This window comes from Strigops habroptila, chromosome 3, assembly GCF_004027225.2.
Source record: "Strigops habroptila isolate Jane chromosome 3, bStrHab1.2.pri, whole genome shotgun sequence".
Lineage (NCBI taxonomy): Eukaryota > Metazoa > Chordata > Aves > Psittaciformes > Psittacidae > Strigops > Strigops habroptila.
This window is the reverse complement of record NC_044279.2, coordinates 66,083,440-66,106,123: the sequence shown is the minus strand read 5'-3', so window position 1 is coordinate 66,106,123 and position 22,684 is coordinate 66,083,440. Positions and strand designations below refer to the sequence as shown.

Below are 22,684 nucleotides of genomic sequence, written 5' to 3'. Positions count from 1 at the left end.
ATGAAGGCTTCTGTCTGTTCTTCTTCTGTCTAATCATTGAGAGTTTCATTTCCTTGTTCCTCTTCTTCCTGCCATCAGTTTACCCAAGTATCATGTCTGCAAGATGTAATTTCTTTCTTTAATTCTAACCTTTGGGCAGCAGAAGTAAACTTGCATGCGTTTGATCATTTGAGGTGCTGCCATCAAGGCCAGGTTGGACAAGGTTTGGAGCAACCTGGTCTAGTGGAAGGTGTCCCTGCCCATGGCAGGAGGGTTGGAACTGGATGAGCTTTAAGGTCCCTTCCAACCCAAACCATGCTATGATTCTATGGTTCACTGTATCACTTACCCTGTATCTATGGTAAGAGAAAGGACAAGAAACAATTTTAATTTTTGTTGTGTTTTTAATAAACTAACTGCATCTTCTGATAAATTTTGTGCAGTGCTACTACTGTTGTGCGTTGAAATGCCAGAAAGTAAAATAGAGAATGTACACCAGGAAACAGTATACCTAATGTGAATAATCCTTCAGCCTTTCACTTAGGTTGACTACTTGTGTACTTTACTGAAACTTAAAGCATTTTTAATATCTTGTGTAAGAGGAAGCCTAGAAAAGAAGAAAAGAATCTTTCCCCTGAATTAGAAACTTTAAAAAGTGTAATAGGTAACTGTTTTAACCCTAATCTTTTCCATTGTGTTAGATGTGTATATTATCTATCTATCTATAACACTTCAGTGTTCTCTTTCTCAAGGTTGTTTACGTACTTCACAAAGGCTGTCTGTAGCTTGTATAAAATTGATTCTTCTTGTGGAGACTTGCCAAGCAGCAATGAGAAATTTTACTTTCAATAAGTAAGTGTGAACTTGGTATTGCACTTTATTCCACTACCCGTCCTCAGAAACTTTTGTCTTCCATCTTCAACCTAAGATGGAGAGGAAAGGGACTGAAAAGTTTTGGGCCCCTCACAGCATGGAAGAAAGACATTGAATTGCTGGAGCATGTCCAAAGAAGAGCAACGAAGTTGGTGAAGGGTCTAGAGCTCAATTCTTATGAGGAGCAGCTGGGGAAACGAGTTGTTTAGCCTGGATGCTTACTTTTGGAACAGTAGCTGTTCAGCTCCATTTAATCATTTTTTTGTGCTCAGTGCCATGTAGAAAGGTATACACATGGAGGGGTCTGTGTAGATCCTTGATCAATTTCAATGTCTGTGGCTGTACAGGGATGTGTTTTTTGAACAGTCTCTTCCCCCTCACTTCCTTTTTTTCCTCTCTGCTAGTCTATAACACTGACACTGGAAAGTCTGAAGAGGTTTGTGTTGACGCAGAAGTAGATGCAGTTCTTACGCACTGAGACTTCCATTTCTAGGTACTAACTATGTAATGCTGGATGATTTTTAAGCTCAGTGGATTCTTTGTTGATATTTTGTTAATTTAGCTCAATGGTCACTGTGCTCTTTTTTTCCTCTTAACTGCTAGATTTTTTCAGGATGAGAACACTGCAGCCCACAAAGCCTCAGTTCCATTAACAGGCTGAATATCAGAGTGCAGTCTTGCTAGCTTCTCCTCTGATGACCCCTCATTAACCTTGCCTAAAAGGCTTGCAAAGCCTTTCTCAAATGCTGCAGAAATGCACACAGAAGAACATTTGTCCCTTCTGTACGCTACTTCTTCCTCTGAATAATAGGCCTGGAGCAGCAGTGTCTTCCCCTCAAATTTTGAGACATTTGGAAAGCTTTATGAAATACTGCTTGCTGTAACCTCAGCACAGATAATTTACCATGGTTGTGATTCAGACTATCTATAATTCAACAGCACTTTGAAGTCTGTCATGGCTGTACACTTTCAGATCACACCACTTGAAGGCAGTTCATTGATACTAATTTTTCTAGTGTGATTTCTAGTGCATCTCTTTGGATAAAAGCTTCATAGTGTTGCTCTAGTGTAGTTTAAAAAAAGAAACCAACAACCCACTAACTAACTGTCCCTGTAATATTATCTATGTAGAATTTCTGAATCTAGCTGTAGGATATGCAGAAAGCTGGTGAAACCTGTCTGTAGTATGTAAAGTGTCCAGTCTTTCTCAGTTTCCTCTTTATTATCTTCCTAATACTGTGGAAGAGGAAACAGCTCTCTATGCTGTATAGCAGCTCATGCCTTTTTTTTCTTTAAATATCCAGTTTAAAGTTGACCTCTGTCACCTGTGAGTCTACCTATTTGTAGAAGATGGAGACTATGGGAAGATTTGAGTCAGGTTTGTTCTGTTGTGCGTAAGGGTTCTCTGGCACTTTGTGTATAAATAACCTTTGAGGATAAATAGCACGAGTTAGCAGATCTAGTTCCTTCCATGTAGAGTATTTCTTTTGTTACCCACTTGCTTGGCATCCTGTAGCACATATTTGAGAATGCAGTGTGTCTCTTCTGCATAACTGTCCATTTAATGCCTGTTGAATTGTCCTAGAATTTAGCTCAGGCCATTTGATGTTAGTAAAAATGGACAGCAGAGGTGAGACACTTGGTTGAGCTTGATCTGAGTGAAGAGCAGACTCAAATGGGTAGAGCAGAGTGTGACGCCTTGCTAACATGGATCTCCTGCTGTCTCCGGTGTCTGAGTCAGGCTCTGCAACCGCTTGTGGTACTGTGATGTGCTTTGCAGATGCAGGATTTCTTGTCATGATGTTAATAGGACAGGACTCTGAAGCACTGTAGAAAGTTAGAAAGGAAAACATATGAGAAATTACTTGATGGACTTAACAGCTATGTGAGCAACCAAGTTGAAACTTAAGATTAATTTAGGTGCCAGAAATGTATTTTCTTTCCTCATTAAGGATGTTGAATAGCTATTAAGCCTTGGCTGAAAAAACTTACCAAAGGAATACAGGCATTTTTTGCAAATGCGCTTTGGTTTTTTGTGGCTTGATAACAATAACTAATCTTAGGGGCGAGGGGTGGTTTTGAGTCAGGGGTTTTCTTGCCTTTATATAAGGCATCTCCGTCCAGGGATGGAAAGAGGGTAGTAATGGTTAGGTGTGCAAGTTAAGTACATTAGTGAAAAAGTAATGACCTGTGGTCATGAATGACTAAGATCCCTGTTTTACTTTGGGTAATGTAAACACCTCTGATAGCTCTTTCCTGACCAAAAAAAAATCAGAGGGGAAGTACACGGATAAATTGAAACAGCCAAGAAAAGCTTTATTGAATTGTTCTGAGCTGAACAATTGCTTCACTTGCTGCCTGTCTCCATTCAGGCCCCTGGCACTGCAGAACCATGAGTCACGTGCTGGGAAGCCTTGCTGTTTGTCCTGGCTTGTCAAAACAATTTAATGTAGGTGGAAAGGAATGAATGAAATGAACGGAGTGGGCTTGATGCATCTGTTTCAGTTTGTTCGAAGGGCAGCCCAGTGATTAGGATGTGACACTTAAGTCCTCCAGGGAAGCTATCAGTTCAGGAACAACAGTGCTGGCCATTTTATAGGATAGTTAAATCCATTTTAGGAAGCAAACTCTCCTACAGTTTGACAGCTTTGTATATTTTTAAATATTTGGGCTATATCTGCTCAGCATGTGCTAACTGAGATACAAGAATGTGATTTGCTAACTTCCAGACTTAGGACTTCGTCTTGTCTGCCTCAAGTTGCTTCATTACAGTAAAATAAAGGCTAGGGGAGGAGAGAGGGTGTCCATTTTTTGATCTTATTAGTAGGAGTACCAAGACAAGTTGGTCTTTGAAGGATAGGATATCAAGCCATATATTATTAACTGCTCTTAAAGTGGTGATTTCTCTATAAAATTGTTCAAGTTTGCTAGGCTTATGGAAAAGCATCTTTCTATTCATTCAGTTTTGGGCTGTTTGATTTAAAAATAAAAATCAAATAAAAATCAAAGAAAACATTAGATTTGTTTAACCAGTCTTTTACTCTACGATACAGGAATGTTAAGTTGCGAAACTTCCATTTTTGCTTCCAGATGAAACCAGCAAATAATGCACTGAAATGGTCCATCTGTGTACCTATTTAGACTGTGAGTTACAGGAAGAAGGCTGCAGGGGATAGATCTGTTTGATTAATCCTCAAGATAATTTTATCAAAAGGAAAATTATTTGGAATCATACACCATAAACTTTTTGCTATCTCTTTAGAGGTGGAAATAGAGTTGAGGGTCTTGCATTCCTGCAGGCTCCTGCTCGAAGGCCACACTGGAATCTGAGTATTGCCCCAAGTAGCTGCCTTGTTGGAAGGACACAGCTGGGCTTTTGATTCTCTTGGAGTATACACTTAAAACTGAAGATTGTGAAAGCTGTCCCCTTCCCAAATTCTTGGAAAATGATCTTTTAAATTCTCATTAAGTGGGATGGCTTTTTTCTGTCTGATACAGCTCTGCTATACGGTAACTTCATGTGTGGATTTCATGTGATTCCAAGATGCTTGCATTCTTCTGTCTTTCCTCAAGTATTCATACCTAACGTGGCTGGTAGCACCATTTCTCAGTCTCCCAAATTACATATGGCACTTTATGTTCTTGCTTATCTCAATACTTGAGTATTTGCAGCTGCTTAGATTGCATCATTGTACAAGAAAGAGCATAAAGTTGTCATATTTGCCCACGCTAACAGCTCAGAAGATGCCAAAATGTATTATTTGGGATGGGCTTTGATCTAGTACATCTCTATGCGGTCTGGCAGATCTTACTGTCTGATACGTTTTAAGGTTCTGGTGCACGGAATATTCAGGTTTTGAAAGTGTACTTGTAGTTTTTAAATGGCATGTTAGCCTGTAGGCTAACTTATTTGCAGGTTGCCTTAGAATGTAGTTTGTGTGAGTATAACCAGTCGCTGTGTATACAGATAATTTTGTTAGTATAACTGTACATGAGACCTAATATTTCCCTGAATGCTAGGGTTATGTGTTTTTAAAGTATATTCATCCTTTTCTGTTACCTAGCATTAATGTTCCTTTAGGGAAAGAATATAAAAAAACCCTGTTACAGGTGAGTGTATGGGTTGTGTATACAAGGAAATGAGGGTAGTTAAAGGTAGCATGCATTGCTAGTCTCATGAAACGAGTGGCCTCTCTGCCCTTTCCTTACAGCTCTGTTTAATGTTAACTTTTCCTGCTGCAGTTTGCTGCTGCAGTATGCCACTGAAGGGTGTGATGTTTCCTTGGTTGCAAAAACATAGCTGTCTTCCCTGAGTGAAATTTGTTGGCCTGTGTTTGTGTCTTGTGCCGTATCTTTAGGGCACTGTGACTTTCAAAGTAGTGTTGAATTACTCCATGTATTGTCACTGTCTTGGTGTTTTTTTTCTTTAATGCCAGCACTGAAGTGTTCAGTGTCTGTTTTAAACGTCACAGATACGTGTGCAGGAACACGATGCTACCATTGATGTGGCCAGAAAGGGAAATGAGTCAAAATATGCCTGCCTGTTAACAGTCTGTTCATTGATAAGAGTGAATAGCACTTGTTAGTTTCTATTTGGGGTTAGTAGTACAGTGGTAGGGAAAAGAGTGTAAGGCCCTTAAGGGAGATCAGGTTTACACAGATTTAAGATGATAACTTAGTGTCAAGTGTAGTCTAAAACTGGTTAGTAATGTTTGTGTAGGTAACTTATTAGAATGCATAAAACAAAGGAAACTTAATCCAAATGTATATTTAAAATCTAGGTATTGGACAAAAATGAATGCAGCTGTTCATATTACATGGCTAAATTTAAAGGTGATATAAAATTAATTGTTGCAGCCATGTTTTTATAATAACCATATGTAATAATTGGATTTACAGCTATACACTAGTTTTAATATCTGGATTATGTGGATCAGGTGCAGAGGCTGAGAAGAATCTTTATTTTACTGTAACAATAATTACATTATTGTGATTTTTGTATTGCTTTAAGCATTGAGTGATCCTAAGAAGCATGTGTGTATGTTCTGTTGACTGATACATGTATTGCAACTTGCTGCTTTTCTTTATCACAGCTGCTTGTAAGAGTCAAGGTGAACAAAAGTTGTGCTGCCCTATTTATTGTAATGAAAGGAAAGCTATTAGATGGGTAAGATAGTGCAAATGGAAGTGTTACTTCCATATTAAGAAAACCCAAGCTAACACCTAGGCAGACATGAATACTCAAATGTTTGTGTAATGTTTCTGCAAATACATTATTTCAAAATTTGTTAGTGCAAGTATGTTTATGAAGGAGTGAGAAGAGGTGGTAGTGCTAATTTCTGCAGAGTGAAATAGTTGCAGGATTGGATGCTTTTCATGTCTAGAGACTAAATTTACGAGACCGAAGAATTTAGCATCTTCCTAAGAACTGCAAAAGCATGCGTGTGGCTGACGTTTATAGGCACTGATAAGATAGTGATTCCTGAGGTCATTTCAACTCTGTTCTCAAACTTTCACTTGGAAGGCTTTTACACTTCTGAAAACTGGAGCTTCATCTGGAAATGAAGTTTGTCCATATGGAAAGATACTCTGTGAAACTCTGAGGAAAAGTTAATGATCTAAGTGAATATAGGATGGTTTAGGTATTAGCATGGCTGAATGGTATTGAGAAAACACATTACTGGTAAACAAAGGAAGAGAAATTACTGCCTGGAGGATAGTAGGAGATTGTGAGCAGTATAAGTAAACCCTGCATGGTTTTACTACCTCCTTTAATTGAAAAGGAAATATGAAATGAAATGACTTAGAATTATTATTCAGATTTGACAAAGAGGTCACTGGTTATTCCTAAATAACTGTTAGGAACAATGATTCTAAAATTCTGGGCTTTAATTATATCCTGAAATGTTGCTTGTTTGGGTGTTTGTTTTTGTTTCGGTTTTTTAATACAAACTGCATATAGATCCAATTTATGTCTATCAATCTGAGTGGTGTGGCCAGTGCATTGGTAAGCTGAGAAAACTGAATGGCACGAGGAGTCAGTTTTCTCTGGAGATGTGCAGCTTAGTCTGGTAATAGCTGCTCAGAGTCCTAACGCTATCTGATAGCTAGTTGCTGGTAGATAATAAAACAATATTGTCTAGGAATGCTTTTTCATGGTCTGTCTCTGGCCAAAAGATTGCTTTCTGTCTCTAGCGTGAGTTATGGTTTTGTTTTCCTTGATGCTAGATTACAGGAAACTTGCTCAATCATGAGGTCATGCTTTTAATAAAAAAAAAAAATCCAACTTACTCGCTTGTTCTTCTGCAGTTATAAGTTTATGGTATGTGTTAGGTTTTATGCTCTACCCCCTATGTGGAAGGTTAATCCCATCTGTTACCAGTGGTCTGGATATTATACACATAGGCATAACTAAACATTGTTATGTACAACATGAGATGCTTTAAATGATCCAATTTTGTCTACTCTGGATCACTTGAATATTGGAAGACATTATGTTCTCCTTTCACCTCAACTCAGGCAATGGCTAGATTTGTTAGAGTAGGGGAAGAGGAAACAGGTAGAGGGGATAATCCACAGAGTTGCAGTTCTTACCTCTGAGAGCAGTTAGATTGTAAGGAAAAAATATGACAAAAAAGACTAATAGAATGTCTTCTAAATGAGCATATTTAAGGGTAGTTGCAAACCAAACATCATTTAAGACTGCCAATTCTTACTTGTTCACCGACTGTACGCAACTGTTGTTCAAGTTGCTGCTTCTCTGAGTAAGAAATAAAGATTTCTGATGTACTTTTTCTTTTCCATTAGGATCGGAAGCTGTCCAAGTCAGAGCGTCAAAGATTTAAAGAGGAAGCCGGGATGCTGAAAGGGCTTCAGCATCCCAATATTGTCAGGTTCTATGATTCCTGGGAGTCTACAGTGAAAGGGAAAAAGTGTATTGTTCTCGTGACGGAACTCATGACATCTGGAACGTTGAAAACGTAAGTAAATTAAGGAATGTTAAAGCATATGAGAATCATTAGCACAAAATCAGAGCGCTAGAAATAGATCATATTTCAGAATAGATAAGAACAGAGACCTCTTGCTGAGGGCGAACCTTCTGTGGGGAAATTCTGGTTTAAAAGGAGTCTTGCTAGCCCTGCAGGGTATGGTAGAACATCCTTTAAATTAGCAAGCTTGTCCAGATTCTTCCTTGTGATGTCCTAGTAAACACATGCAGAAAATTTTCAGCTTTTGAGGGTTCAGGAAGACAATGCTCTGTTTTCATTTCTCACATCTTTTCATTTTCTGCTCCAGCTGCTTTCCATTAGTGTGAGATGATTTGTAACATTCAAAGCCTGAATTAATTCACCTCTTTTGGGAGGTTTTGGGTGTTACTACAGTACAAATAATATGTGTACACGAACAAACCGCTACCTATTTGTTTAGCTGAAACTTCATGAAGTAGTACCAAACAAAAATCCGAAAGTATACCGATGCTTGGAATTTCAACTTGTGGAGTAGCTCGGTGAAACTAGTTCTATCCTTAAGCCAGAGCTAAAAGCAGACACCTGCAAATCGAGCTGCTGTGAGGGCCCTCTAGTGGTATGTGGAGCCTGCGGGGGTTATACTGACATCCCATTTTTGCCTCGCACTATAGAAACTTGTAGAGCTATGAGCTTGTGCACCAGCATCCAGTCACAATTAATCTACTGGAAATAAAACTGGAGCATTTGAAATTCAGGGATTGTGAGACGTCCTCTTAATTCAGTGCCCATTTAAGTCTTGGTGAGGCATTCAGAACCTAAATGTGTAAGCAGGCTGTACTAGCTGGAAACAACTTGCAATCTATTTGGCTAAAATAGCATGTGAACGCCTTGTGTTTTTATGATGCTTATTGATAGCCACAAATGGACATACTTAAAGAAGATAAAAATGGCACTTTGGGGGTCTGGCCTGCAATTATAGGGAAGTGTTTGCCTCTTGAAATAGCACTGGAAGTTGCAGTTGAAGACACTGCAACTTTCTTTTTTAGCTGCAGGTACAGGGAAGACTTTTCTGAGGTTGGTTAAAGTATTTCAGATAAAATGTATCTGTTGCTTCATGTGCTGTTTTCAGAGCCAGTAATAAAGTAAAGGCTTTACAGCTATGTACAGATGCCTTTATTTAAAGTTGCCTAATTTTATGCTAGAATATATAGTGTTAGACTTAACTTCCCTTCCCCCGCCCCCTCCTTTTTTAACTCCTTCCCTACCCCCCCTAGATCTTAATATTTGGATCTTGTTATGTGGCGGCATAAGCAAGATGACAACGTAATAATAGACAGTTATATGCAGGGTGTTGGTAGGAAGATTTGTTGTTTATAAGATTATTTTATACTCTAAAGAATGGAAGTTTATCCAGAAATAACTAATAACTAAGATGTTCTTTAATTGAACATCTTTTAAATTGTAGACTTCTAGGTGGGCTTTTCCCTACTATTGCATAGTTTGTGTTATAACTGTGATTTAGTTTATTCTTGTCCACTTGACTTGAGTCTTGACAGGTAAACTATATGGGAAAATTCTGATATGCCAAATTTAGTATGATTAAGTATTTCAGGTACCTGTGTTGTATTCCTAGATTTACACTGCACACTTGTGTTTGTTTATATTTGGCTGAGTATTGCTTCCATTTCTCTTTTTTTGTATGTTTACATTACCCGCATTTAATACAAGTGATGCCTTCCTCGTTTTGAGACTTGGGACACGGACATCGTTGCCACTTGGTGTAAAAAAAGTAAACAGAAGAAAAGTGTGGTGATGTCTTAAAGAAAACTTTCCTCATGCTTTTTCATATTTATATACATTTAGATATATACACACACATAATGTTAAAATATTGTGGACTCAATCTTTTCAAATGCCGTCTGCACAAACTTTTAATTTTGCACGGAGAAATCCCTGATTTTCTGCATACCAGTGCAAAAGTATTACAACTCAATTGTTGTAAAGAATTAAACTGGTATTGTATGCTATCATGGAATTAAAATCTTGGAAAAGCAAAATGGAGTTGTCTATTTTAAGTCTTAATTATACTGTTAATGAAGGCAGCAATTTTCAATCTGGCCTAGGTCTCAGCCATTAGTTTTGTCCAAGGCTGTTACAGTATGTGTCCTGATCCGCTTTAAATGAATGTGTCAGCTGTCTAGTAGGACACATAACTAACTCTGCTAACTTAGTAGGGTTCCCTATAGCTCCTCAAGCTGAGATGCTATAGGTTAGCAGCATTCCTGCTTAAAAAAACCCTCAAAAACCAATCCCACAAAAAACCAGCCTTGAGACAGCCAAATTCTAGCGCCCATCACTATTCATTGAAGCTATTAAGAAAGCCTTGTGTTCTCATCTTTGTGTGTATTCTGTGCAAAGATCAAATATCTATCTTTTAAAAAAATTAATACTACCCTTTAAAATAGACAACACTGTTGATTTCGCAGGAGCAAGTTCAGTGGAGGCCCACCAAGATGGTCAGGTGCTGCAGTCCCTGCTCTGTGAAGAGGGGCTGAGGGAACTAGATTTAGTCATCCTGAAGAAGGATCCTTTGGGGGAGACCTAAAGGCAGCCTTCCAGGGCACACGAGGGAATCAGGCTCTTTACAGCAGTGAATGGTGGGAGGATTAGAGACAACTGGCACAAGTTGAACCAAAGAGGTTCAGGCTGATGTAAAGACAAGCTGTTTCAGTGGTGATAGTCAAGCAGTGGAACAGGTTGTCTCAAAATGTTGTGCAGGTGTCATTTTTGTTGATTGTAGAAACCTGGCTAGATACAGTCCAGAGTAACCATGGCTGACTTCATGGCTGACTCTGGGCAGAAACTTAAACAAGAAACCTCCTAATGTCTCTTCAAGCCTGAGTTATCCTATGATACTAGAAAAATTGCAGACATATTGGCTAGTAGCATTGTCTGTGTATTTTTATGTATTATATATACACTTCCATTTTAAAATGGTTTCTGCCTTAAGTGACATGTGACTTCGTTCATGACAGTGTTATGGAAAAATAACAGCAACACTGCAGGATGCTGTGTGATGGTTGGACCCAGGTCCTTTAATAGTGAGAAGCTGGCAGTAGACTAGCATATTTGAAACCAAGAATGTAATTAGGGATTCCAGATGCTGAACTGAAGTGCCCCTACCATGTGATCTTTGGAACAAGCTCAAGAGAGATGAATGAGGCTTGTGTCAATAGCAAGAATTCAAGTGGTAGCTGATGTGATTCAGAACCTCCTTCAGTTAGTCTCCTTCCTTGGCTTGGCTTTTTCCCTGCCTGTCTTTACATTCTGTTTTGAGACTTTATTTCCTTCTGGAACTGGGTCTCGATTGCTTTTACAGATCTGTTTTCACAGCGAAGTTATTGCTAGCAACTTGATTTTCCAGGTATTCTTTTGAACTGGAGAAAAATAGTTAAAGGCCTTAATATACCGCATTTTTTGTGTTGGCATTGATTCAAGTGATTTAATCACTACCTTTTTTCCTGATTAAGTGGATATGCAGAAGAGACTGAACACTAACATGGAATAATTGAGCATGACTTGGTTGTATTTTAAGATGGTAGTTGCTAGACTTCGTGCTGGTCACAGAATTTCCTACCAGTCTTGCAGTAGTGTGAAACTGGTCTTTATCTTAAACTTTCAGTAACACTCTCTGAATAACACTCTTGCTCTACACAACATACTAGTTCCTTTCTCTAAATGCATTTCACCCCATACTTTTCAAAGGGAAGAAAACAACTCTTCACTTCAAATTGTTTTACCCATAGAAGGTTGTGCACATATACTGCTGGAAAGCACTTGAATACTGTCACAGGTTATTCATCTTGGGGCATCTCTAATCTGTGGAAGTTAGGGAGGAGAATAAGATCATCGTTTTGGGTAACGAGCACTGGAAAATATTTTGGTATGAAATTTGACTCTTCTGGCATGGAATTTTAAGAAGCAGCAATGTTAAAACAATTAAGGTTGGGTCACATTCTACCTGCAAGGGGATGCTAACTTTACATATGAACTCTTCCATGTCATTTATTTGGCAGAACTTTTTTACAGATTTCCCTGCCCCATCTGTATCTATCCATAATTTTGAAGTAGTGAGTAGTACCAGTCAGATTCAGGTGCTCAAACCCTGTCCTGCACCAGGGAAGTGATCTCTAAGAATTTCTAATTTGCTTGACAACTTAACAAGTGAATTTGAAGCAGATTTAAAGTGTAAGCTGAAAACCTTACTTATGAATATTAGTCCAAACACCCTTGTCAAAGTTATCGGTACTGACTGCAGAGCTCTCACAGTTTGCAACAATTCTGTACTTGGTTGTTATTAGTGTTTTGGCTCTAGTGCCCCACCTTCTCATCCAGTTATATTTACTCAAGGAAAAGGCTGTAACTATTTGAGCAGTTTCAGGATAAAAGGGAAGAACAAAACCCCTCTTAAATTAATAGATAAAGAATTGCAATGCATAAGCCTTTAACTCTGTCAGAGAAGCAGTGCCTTGAAACTTAGCAAGCCAATTGTGTAATTACCAGAGGGTGACTTTCTGTGCAAATGAATTATTAGCTATAGCTCAAGCATTTCACATTTATCTTTTAGCTTTATAGTTCCTTAGCTAGAATAAAGTGGGTAGGTTTTAGGAGGGGTGTCATCTTTAGCTTCTCTGAAGTCTGGAAATGCCCAGTTAGCTTTTAAAATAGAAGGTGAAGTTGAAGTTTGTACATCTCTTTACTGCTTTTTTACTTCAGAACAGCAAATAATATAGCATAACAATATAGCATAATCTACTACTTGTTGGCAGAACCTATTTAACCTACTGTTATTTTTTCATTAGGTATTTGAAAAGATTTAAAGTGATGAAAATTAAAGTACTACGAAGCTGGTGCCGTCAGATACTGAAAGGCTTGCAATTTCTACACACACGCACTCCTCCCATTATTCATAGAGACTTAAAATGTGACAATATCTTCATTACTGGCCCTACTGGATCAGTCAAGATTGGAGACCTTGGTCTGGCAACCCTGAAACGAGCTTCTTTTGCCAAAAGTGTGATAGGTAAGCCTCTCCTGTTTTGGAGGCTGATGAGCCAGTTTACTTCTTTGGAAACTCGAGTATTTTAAAAATCTTTTTTTTCCTCCCTTAAACATATGGTTTCAAAGGTACATGGTCAAAGCGTGAAAACATTTCTTGGCTGTTGAGGTCATTCTGAGTTCCTGATGAGATTACATGTTGAAACTTTGGTTGGGCTTTTGGTATCTGTATATTAACATTAAGCATTTTGGAATGTAGATTTATTGTCCTGCCCAACAGTTTAGTGCAACATTGTTGATAAAACCACTCTTAACTACACATAAATCTCAGCTTTAATATGATGCTGCTTCAAATAATGTACAAATGCATTTTGGTGACCAAGCAACATTTTGATATTTAGAGTAGCATTAATTTATACAGCCAATTATTTATATATTTATGTATTTTACTGTCACCAGGGGTTAATATTAAATCTCTTGTACTTTGTGAGTAATCAGAAACTAAGGTATATAAAAGACAGTCTTTATATCACAGTCTGACTGTGATATAATGCCTTACTTGTGGAGTCTATAGAATATGGATTTGTGTAACTTAGGAAGATGTGTTGGGGAAGTATTACCTTATACTGGCTCTGTTCTTGTGTATCCACTAAATAACCTTTTTCAGAAATTGATTTGATGGAACTAGTATAGCCTTTCTTGTGAATTCTTGAAAGAATTGGTTTTATCAGCTTTGTTTCTATAGTGGGGTGAATAGACTGCAGGGTATGAAGTTGCTCTCTCAGTATTTAGAGCTTGCTACAATGCGGTATTACTCAACAGCCCTATACTAGATTCCCAGATGGGATCAATGGTATATACTCATAAATTGTCTTGCAAGCTGTTGCTGAAATATTTCCTGCTTCTTAACCAGGTCAAAGTATTAATAGGAACGAAAAGCATACAATGTAAATAAATAAATAAGCAAATAATTTCTTAAGCATTCTCATCTTAACCTCAAATTTATCATTGAAAAATGACCACTTCATGTCTAGCTATCTGTTAACAGTTAGCTTTTGGATAAATGACTGCTATTACATTCTCTTTTTAGTGTGGTGAAAACAAGCAATGTGGCTATAGAATGAGCTGTGAACTGTCTTGAATCTGGTGTCTGCAGGAAATAATTCTGTGCTTAAATTTACAAAAAGCAAACTTGCATCTCTGGCTTAAAGTAAATCTGATCATACAGTGCAATCCCTTTGAGGGGATGCTGTGATGCTTCACTGGGCAATAATTTTCTGCACACTATTTAAATGGGCCTTGTTGAATCTCACGCTCTATGCCTGTAACTCAATCTCTCTGTATTTCTGAGTATTTTTGACTGTAGGATGTCCCTCACTAATGCCTGTATCTGCAGTAGGCCTATAAATATACTGCAGGTGGGAAGGTAAGTATATGAAAAAAAGGGCTCTGGTGAGTGGCCTTTGCAGAAAATTACCTTTTATCCTTTTTTTCATGGAGATTTATATTTGTAACAATAGAGTTTTTCATTGCAAGGCCTTTCCCAAACCATTCTATGTCAAAAAGTAGATGGAGAGCACCAGGTCAGAGACTAGCTGTGGGCTCTTACCAATACTACTTCTTTTGCAGCAGAGGGCAGTTGGGTAATTTTTGAAAGAAGGTTTAATGTGCCTCCTTTCTTACAGGGAGAAAAGGTAAGTGTCTTAACTCTCCTTAGTATTTGGTTTGTAGCCTATGGCTAGTCTACAGTCTTCCCCTCTTCTTATACCCTCTTGTCTATTTGACTCCTGCCTGATCCAGTCTGTTTTGATACCTAGATGAACTAACACACATAAAACAGGAATTTGCATCAGTCCTTTTGTGCTGTTCTTATTTCACAAGGCCTTGCAGTGGAAGACTCACAAAGTATGTTGATGTAACAGAGTGACTAAGGGTTTCCTCCCTCTTCTTTTTGCCTCCACTTTCTCTTGTCTCACAGGTCTGCCCATCCGCTTCCTCCTGCGGTGAGTAACGCCAGCAGCCTCTGCTCACTTTGAGACATTTAGAGTCTGAATCGTTCTTTTAATTTAAGGTACCCCAGAGTTCATGGCCCCTGAGATGTATGAGGAGAAATATGATGAATCCGTTGATGTATATGCTTTTGGGATGTGTATGCTAGAGATGGCCACGTCTGAGTATCCTTATTCCGAGTGCCAAAATGCTGCGCAGATCTACCGTCGAGTGACCAGTGTAAGTCCCTCCCCGCTACTGATTCTAAAGCTACTGCTATTAGCAGCAAAAGGGTACAGCTGACTAGCATGGTGCTGTGCAAGTGTGTGTAGGGGGAAAAAAAGAAGCTGACAAGATTATTTTTTTGGGGGGGAGGAGTGGAGGGTGGGTGGAAAGGTATAGCATGGTTCAACTTACCAAACAGCAAATCAGAAGCCTGTAAAATATGTGAATAGAAATAAAATTTAGCATGTGTTCATATTCTTCCTTCAGTATGTAAGAAGGTGTTGCACAGGGTTTAAACCTCCCCCTCCCCCCAAAAAAGCAACCCCCCACACCAAGCGAAAGAAAAGCAAAAAACCCTCAGTCAAAAAACCACATTAAAGTAGTAACAGGTTATTTTCAAAGCCACTGGGGGGGTGGTAGAATTATTTCAGTCTACAAGATTAGCTGGTAACTTTGTTCTCTGAAATAAAGCTGGATCACAAATTCAGAGCACTTTGGCTCAGTTGCCTGCCAGGGTAAATTGTAAATTGTTACCAAGAGTGATTCCAAGTTAATAGTTTGCTGAATTCTAAATGGCCCTTAGCTACTGTGTGTCGGGTGCACTTGTAATTATGCAGTGAAATACATGATAAATAGCAGGAAGGTATTCTACCTTGAAAAGTGCTGGTAAACGTAGTGGTGGTGGTAGGGGTGTTGTGAGTGAAACCAAATAAGGCTGAGAAGGCAAGCAAGAGATTCGAGCTTGCCCATCTGATTGGACTGTGTGAAACCTACAGACCTTGAAGCAGAACCGTGGTGCTAGAAATGTTGAGAATGGTTGTGGCTAGGTTTCCTTTGTGATCTCTCAAACAATTTTGTGAAGACTGTACCAGTGCAGTAAAACAAACCACACATGTTCAACCTTCTGACCTAAGCATTCAAAAAGAAAAGTGAGGTGATCACTTGGGGAAGTGAAAACTTTCACTGATTTCTCAGAATACTTGTGCTGATGTGCGAAGGGAGGAAAAAACTTATGTGTCTGATCTGTAGACAAATGAATTCCTGTTAAACGTTTTGTGTGTATTATCTTGGAGAAGTTCAGGATTTAATAAATGACTTGCTTTCCTTTGGAAAAAGAAAATGCTCTCTTATTCCTAATGCCTCACACTATAAAAGGCTGATCTAATTAGTGACTAACAGATGTGGACGGAAGGGTCTTTATGTCAGAAGTAAAGAATTCTGAAGGAAGGCTTGGTGAAATAAAAGACTATCCCTTCTTTGAAGGGGAATGTTGGTGAGGCACAGAAGGAGGAAGAAGGGATAAATGACCATTTTGTTTTGAACAGATGTTAGAGTAAGTTTATATATATATGCGTGTGTACATATATATATGCACACTCGCAGAATCTTTTTTTGTATGTGGTGGACATAGCTGTAATTTCCTAAATAGGGAGGAAAAGCAGTGGTAATGTCTAGCTTTTACTCTACTTACAGCATAATCAGATCCACGAGCTATTTGAATTAGTGAAAGAAAACTAAATGTCTTGCCAAAACAGTCCTTGTGGTACCTTTTGCTACGCTTAGGTATATGTCTTGGCCAGAGCCAAAGCAGCATAACTTGGATGGGTGTTTTTCCTCAGAACAGATACCTGATGTAACTGCCCTGGCCATTCCTTAGAGGTACTAGGAACTGGGCTGCAGTGAGAATCGGTTTTTGAGACAGTCTCAGGCTTGGAAATCCCCAGGTCTTAAAGAGCTGTCTTTTCCCTGTCTGTGAAGCACTTAGCAATTGGAAAACCATGTAGGGGCTTGTAGCAGACTTACCTAGAGACTTACCAAGGTTCAATTTACCACTTGTTTACTGTGCCTGATGCTTCTTTCTCCACATTGTTTTTGTTTGACTGTTGAAAGTCTAAGTGGATGAGAAACACTAGTAATTTTTGTCTGTCTGTCCAACACCACCACCTTCTGTACTCTGCTGCTGATGGTTCACAGTTTGAATTTAATTGATTTTCATTCCCCCCCTTCCCCCCCACATCGTTTTATCTGCTGCTTGAGAGCTCTAAAATGTACTTTTATACAAAACCAAGGAAATAGTTTCTTTCAGAAGGAGCAAAGAACAGGAAGGTAAATAAAATGAAATGTACATTTACCTGTTTCTAGACAGGGAATGAAAAGCTGTGTGCTTTGGTATATTATTTGGGGTTGCTAATTTCGTTGTACTCAAAGCAGTTTGTTTAAAAACAAAATCGACAGCAAACAAAACTTGAACAAGTGTGGAGGAAGGCTTTCAATGAAAAAAAGACAATATTATCTGGAAATAAATCATAAACCTGTCTTAACTGATAATGGAAAAATCAGTGTTTCTTTTATAATGTGGAAAGCAGAACCATATTATGAAAGTGAAATAAAATACTCTTTGTATTCTTTTTACTGCTCTGTGAACCAATGTGAAAAAGAGCCATATAATTTTCTGCCCTTGTCCTTTGCTCCTTGTTAAAGGAAAGATTTTCTTTCATTTCGAAGGAGACTTTAATTTAGACAGCGGCTGCAGTTGTGAGTGAGGGGTGAACCAGTTGGGAAATACAGTACTTAAAAAGGACAGTGTGTGAACCATCAGTAACAGAATGAAGTCAGAAAACTTTCTGTGTAGGTGACTCCAAGAGTATGTACCAACATGTTTCTTTCTAATGTGTCTTGGAAGGTGAATGTGGTTTGTGGAAGGTGTTTAACATTTCCATTTCAACCCCTTACTTTGCTACTTTCCTAGGCATGTTTAGGAATATTTTGAGGTGGCAGCTGTAGTCCTGCTGTCCCTTAAATGAAAGGATTATTTTATCCAGATGCATACACAGAGATGAGAGGGAAGTACAGTAATAATGGTCTGATGTTGACAGTCATGAAAGATCATGCCATGTGGGAGCTTGAAAACCACTGAAACCCCAAAGGTGGTAAGATCAGAATGTGCAGCCACTCACTGCAGGCGATATGTATTTAAATTAATTGGTTTCCCTCACCCCCTTTGCTGTAGCTATAAGGCTTAGTAAAAAGCAGAGTTGCTCTGTTAGCTTAAATCCTTGCTATTGCTTAGGACAGAAGCGTGTAAAAGGTGTCTTAATGCCCAGGGTATCCTCTCAGGACTGGACTTGGTACTACCCGCTTATATTCTTTTCTCTCTTTTTGGCTGTATGTTGGTCTCTATTTTAGGGTGGCCTTCAGTTGCACTGCATTTTAACCTTACACATTTTTGATAAGGATTGCTCTAGCTGATGCCCAGATACTGCAGCACTGGGTTGGGCTTTTGCCAGGATTGTCCGGAGTACTCTGATATGTGTTCTACCTCTTCTGTTCAGTCTTCCCTCATGTTTGGAAACAGTTTTCTGATAAAATAATACAGTTGGGTAGGCAAAGATCTAGATGCCAGATCTAAAGGCTGAAATTTTTCCTAGAGATGAGACATCTTTTGGCCCAGACAGTTAGTGTTGCTTCACATCTTGGATAATAGCACTGCTGCATGAGTCTGCTGTTCTGCAAGATGCTTGTCTCTGTTGTCTCAGTCGGGAGTTCCTGTTTTTCCTTAAATCAGTGCTAGGGTTAAATTCCTGAGTCTTCTCTGGCCCAAGAAACAGAATTGCAATTAAATTGGTTTTCTGGCTCACTTTAACTAGGAGAATTATTTCTTCAATGGAAGAATCTGGGTAAATGCCTAGCTTAAAAAAAAAAACCCAACCCCAAATCCAAAAAAAAACCCCCAAATCCAAACAAAAAAACCCAAACCCAAAGCAGTCTACAATTTGTAGGGCTCAAGGTGTTATGCTGAACTTCATTTTACAGTTCCAGTAAGGAAGTTGGCAGGAGTTTGACAGGGTATTGACCTTTCTTTGTACTTGCATCCTTTTAGCATGCCCAGTCCAGACCCTTTCACTAGCAGTTTCTTTAGAAAGGAAAATGAGATCTGCATATCTTGTCACTCAGGCATAAAGGAGTCTAGCCGCCTTCTTTGTTCTCGTTAAATCATAAAGTTGCAATTTTGTCTGAAAACCCCTTGTTTGAAGCTATCCTTTGCTGCTCTTTGGGAATGGTTCCAAATCAATTAGTAGTTAGTACTTAAAGAAATTGCAACTCCTGGGATTCCTCTGGTGTTCAAGCAGTATGTCTCTTCAACTGGGACTGAATCCGTCCAGTGAGCACTTGCTGCTGCCTACTTGCCCTCAGAAAAAACCCAGCATCTAAGCCTGTAATTAATTGAAAATCAGCCATGCTATTAAAGTAGTCCTGCCTGCTCCTGTGACTTATTTTTATTTTTCCCCTCTGCTGTCTTGTGCAGACGTAACTGTGTGATATACTAATAGATCAGGGAATGGGTGTTGTCCTTCCCTCCCCTTTTATTTTTTTTTTTTCCCAATTCTGCACCAAATCAAAACAATTCAAGCAGTTCAATACAAAATGTAATCAATATACTTAATTCTATTACATACTTGCACAAGAAAAAAAGAGGGAGAGTAAGATCTTGGTAAAATTCAGGAAGGTTTCTCTGTCTGACTTCGTTCCCCTCTGGAGACTGGTATTCTTTCTTTGACCTGTTCTATGCATATTTCAATTAAACAGTTTGTCATAGGAGATATTTGAAATTGACTACATGTGCATTTAAATGAAAACAGAGATATTTATAGAACAGACTTCTTAAGTATGGTTTCTTAATTTAGTCTGTTTGGGAAGCAGTGCAGTGAAGGCATAACTAACTGCAGTAGCTTCAGCTGCTTTGTCTCAGCCTCTGGCAAAAGCGATGTAACCCATGCAGTTGCCTCAAAACCTGGCTTGTTTTTTTTCTTGCTCATGTTGCAGTTACCACTCACAGATGTAGTAAGACCTTGATTACTTCTACACTCTGTTTCTTGCAAGCTCTCTTTTTGCAGCACAGAATATTTTTACAAATGTGTAGAGGTAGTGATTACTCCATAGCTAATGCTCCAATGTCCCAGTCTTAAATTTTCTAGATGATTGACTAGTCCCAGGACTAGTAAAAAGACAGTTAATGGGTTTATTATGCAGATTTGTTTCATTTTTGCGTTATCTGCCACTAACATAAGAATCCAAACATGTTCGTTGTAAAAAAGCTAGTAAGACCATCCTCAGTTTCAAATCAGCTGAGTATAAGCAGAAAACTCCCTTTTCTCTATTGCCCCCTCCCATTATTTAAACTTACCTTTTAAGTTCTCCTGATGGACTTGCTCTCTATACTTAATTTTCTCCACGCTTATTTTGACAAAGTGAGATTTTTGCACTTGTCCTTGCTTTCACCAAAAGTCCAGTCTCTTCTCTGTAACAGCCTTCTGAGCTAGCCTTAAGATGAGAAGGGGGGAAAAAAAAGGAGGGAGGAGGTATTTTACATTTTGCTTTCAAAACCAACAAAACAACTTGTTCTGTACTGAAATGTTCCACAGAATGGGCACAACATTTTTATTCTCTGTTCTACAGAGCTTAAAAAAAGGCCCAAGGGAACAAGGTACATAATGAGTAACCTGACCAGGCAGTGTCTAACTGGTTTAAAACCCCTTAATTTCGCTAACTGGTGGGAACTGAAGCTCACTGGTTAGAGTGAAGGTCATTCTCTTAACTGGAAACTAGGCAGCTACACAGCGCTGCAGTTTGGTCAATTGAGATGAAATTATCTCTTCTTTAGTGTCTTAAGTTAGAGATCATAATTTTCTAGACTAGCCAACTATGTCATTTTCACTAGAGTTGCAATGGGCAAAATATCCCTTAACCTTTAGACTTATGATTAATTTTACTTGAAGTGCTTAATGAATGTTAATAAATATTCTCCTTTTGCCTTCTGGAAGCAATATGCGACTCTCTTTCTCAGGCATATGTAAAACTGTTTCATTACCTTGAGCAAGTTGGTTTCCTGGCCTGGTTCAGATAGATACAGAGAAATCCTCCTATCAATCTTTCAAGTAGAAGCAGCAGTGAGGGGGAGGGGAGGGAAAATCAGTGGAAAAGTAGGGGAAGGTAATCCTCAAACAGAGTTCTTTTGTTAAAGCAGATACTGGAAGGCCATAAACCTTCAACCAAGCACAGGAAACATTAGTTGTAAGAAAGGCCAAACTCTTATATTCACTGAAAGACGAAGCTTCAGCTACTTGAGTATCAAATAGGAAAAAGTGGCACATCAGATGTGTTTCCTCTGCATCACACTGAATGGGCTAAAGAATATTTAAGCTTCTACCACTATCAACTCAGTTGCAAGCATTTTGCTGGAATGTCTTTAAGAGTGAAGAATCTGCCTGGGTGGAGGTTCAGTCACTGACTCATCAGTTCAGAAATATGTAGCCCTAAAATGGAAGATGGGAATTCAAGGTTTTGAAGCATTAATATCTTAAGAAGCTTTTCATGTTAGATTAGAAGTCCTCTTTAAGAAATGACAATGATCTAAGTATGGAAAAGCAGACATCAGCTTGAACACTGAGATAAAACATGCTATATGGTTTGCACAGCTAGGGCAGATGGTATCTGAAGTTGGAAAGAAAAAAGCTCATTTGACCAAATTCCTTTCTAAAAGTAGTTTGCTTTTATGAGTTGATCTTAGAGGCATTTGTACTATTCAGTATCAAAAGCTTCTAGATTACAGCTAAAATGGTTTTGTCAATGTTGAGGTAAAACAAACTTGGTTAGAAGTGAAAGGAGATATTTCTTATTTATATTGTTCACTGCTGAGCCTGGAATGTGTCTCTTAGCAATTTTGGATTGGATATGATTTAAAAATGATCAGGAATTAAAAGGCAGGGAGTGGTGTGAACTTTGGTTGACTTGCATGAAATTGTTGTATTGCAGAGTTTCGAAATGTGTGTTTAGAAACCTAAATAAGTTCACAGAATACAGAGTAAACAATGTATGTTTAAAAATTTTTAAAGTTCATTACCTGTTAATGATCAGACCTCTTAAAACTGTGATACTGATACTTAATATTGTCCTATGCTGACACCTATTTAGCTCTGAAGGTGGCTCTTTTTAGGAACAGGGAGTGTTTTTAAAATGCCTGCCTTTGAGAATGACTGAAGCATTACTGTGGAGAGACTGATAGTTCAACGTTATTTGTCAGTATAGTGCCACTAGTCAAAAATACTGACATTAAGAATGCATGGGCTACTGCTTCTTGTGCTGCCAACTGTACTGCTATGGTTGCGCAGGAGTAAGAATGGGATAAGTCCAGGAAAGTTTTGGTCTTGTGGAAGCTCACAGGGGTGTTGAGTAAGAAGTTATTTTGAGATTATGATGTGATTCATATGCGAGAACTCCACCAAAATTTTATTATAAAGTCTTTATAGATACCTCCAGGTTACTCAGAGCTGTTGCCAGAGCAGGCAGTGACACCAGCTATATGTGTGCCTGTTTGAATGCTTTTGTTTGTTCCTGTATTAGAAGAGTGAAGGTCACCAAAGTTGAATCTGATTTTGCAGATACAGTTTATTTCCCCAAAATAGACACAACAGACTAAAATGTATAGATAAGAAACTCTGTTGCTTATTGTGCATAATATGAAGAGGCTATTGCTTCTGTCTAGTGTAAATATTTAGAAGCTTTCTAACACTATGAGCTTGTGACTTTGTTTT

At 38.5% G+C, this 22,684-nt stretch overlaps 1 protein-coding gene and 1 long non-coding RNA gene across 3 annotated transcripts in view; one reads left to right on the top strand and one right to left on the bottom strand.

The window, feature by feature from the left end:
- WNK1 (WNK lysine deficient protein kinase 1) overlaps window positions 1-22,684 on the top strand; it is a 104,808-nt gene that overhangs the window by 27,042 nt on the left and 55,082 nt on the right. The window contains 3 exon segments of the mRNA XM_030479685.1: window positions 7,660-7,832; window positions 12,683-12,903; window positions 14,950-15,107. Of these exon segments, the coding sequence (XP_030335545.1) occupies window positions 7,660-7,832; window positions 12,683-12,903; window positions 14,950-15,107 (552 nt within the window).
- Window positions 364-20,707, bottom strand: LOC115605376. 2 transcript variants are annotated; one of them, XR_003990584.1, is made up of 3 exons: window positions 20,278-20,707; window positions 15,285-15,303; window positions 364-2,679 (listed from the first exon to the last, which is right to left on the bottom strand). It is a non-coding gene; the product is annotated as an uncharacterized LOC115605376 (long non-coding RNA). The 2 variants fall into 2 exon arrangements; XR_003990583.1 differs by lacking the exon at window positions 15,285-15,303 and having other exon boundaries at window positions 20,278-20,590.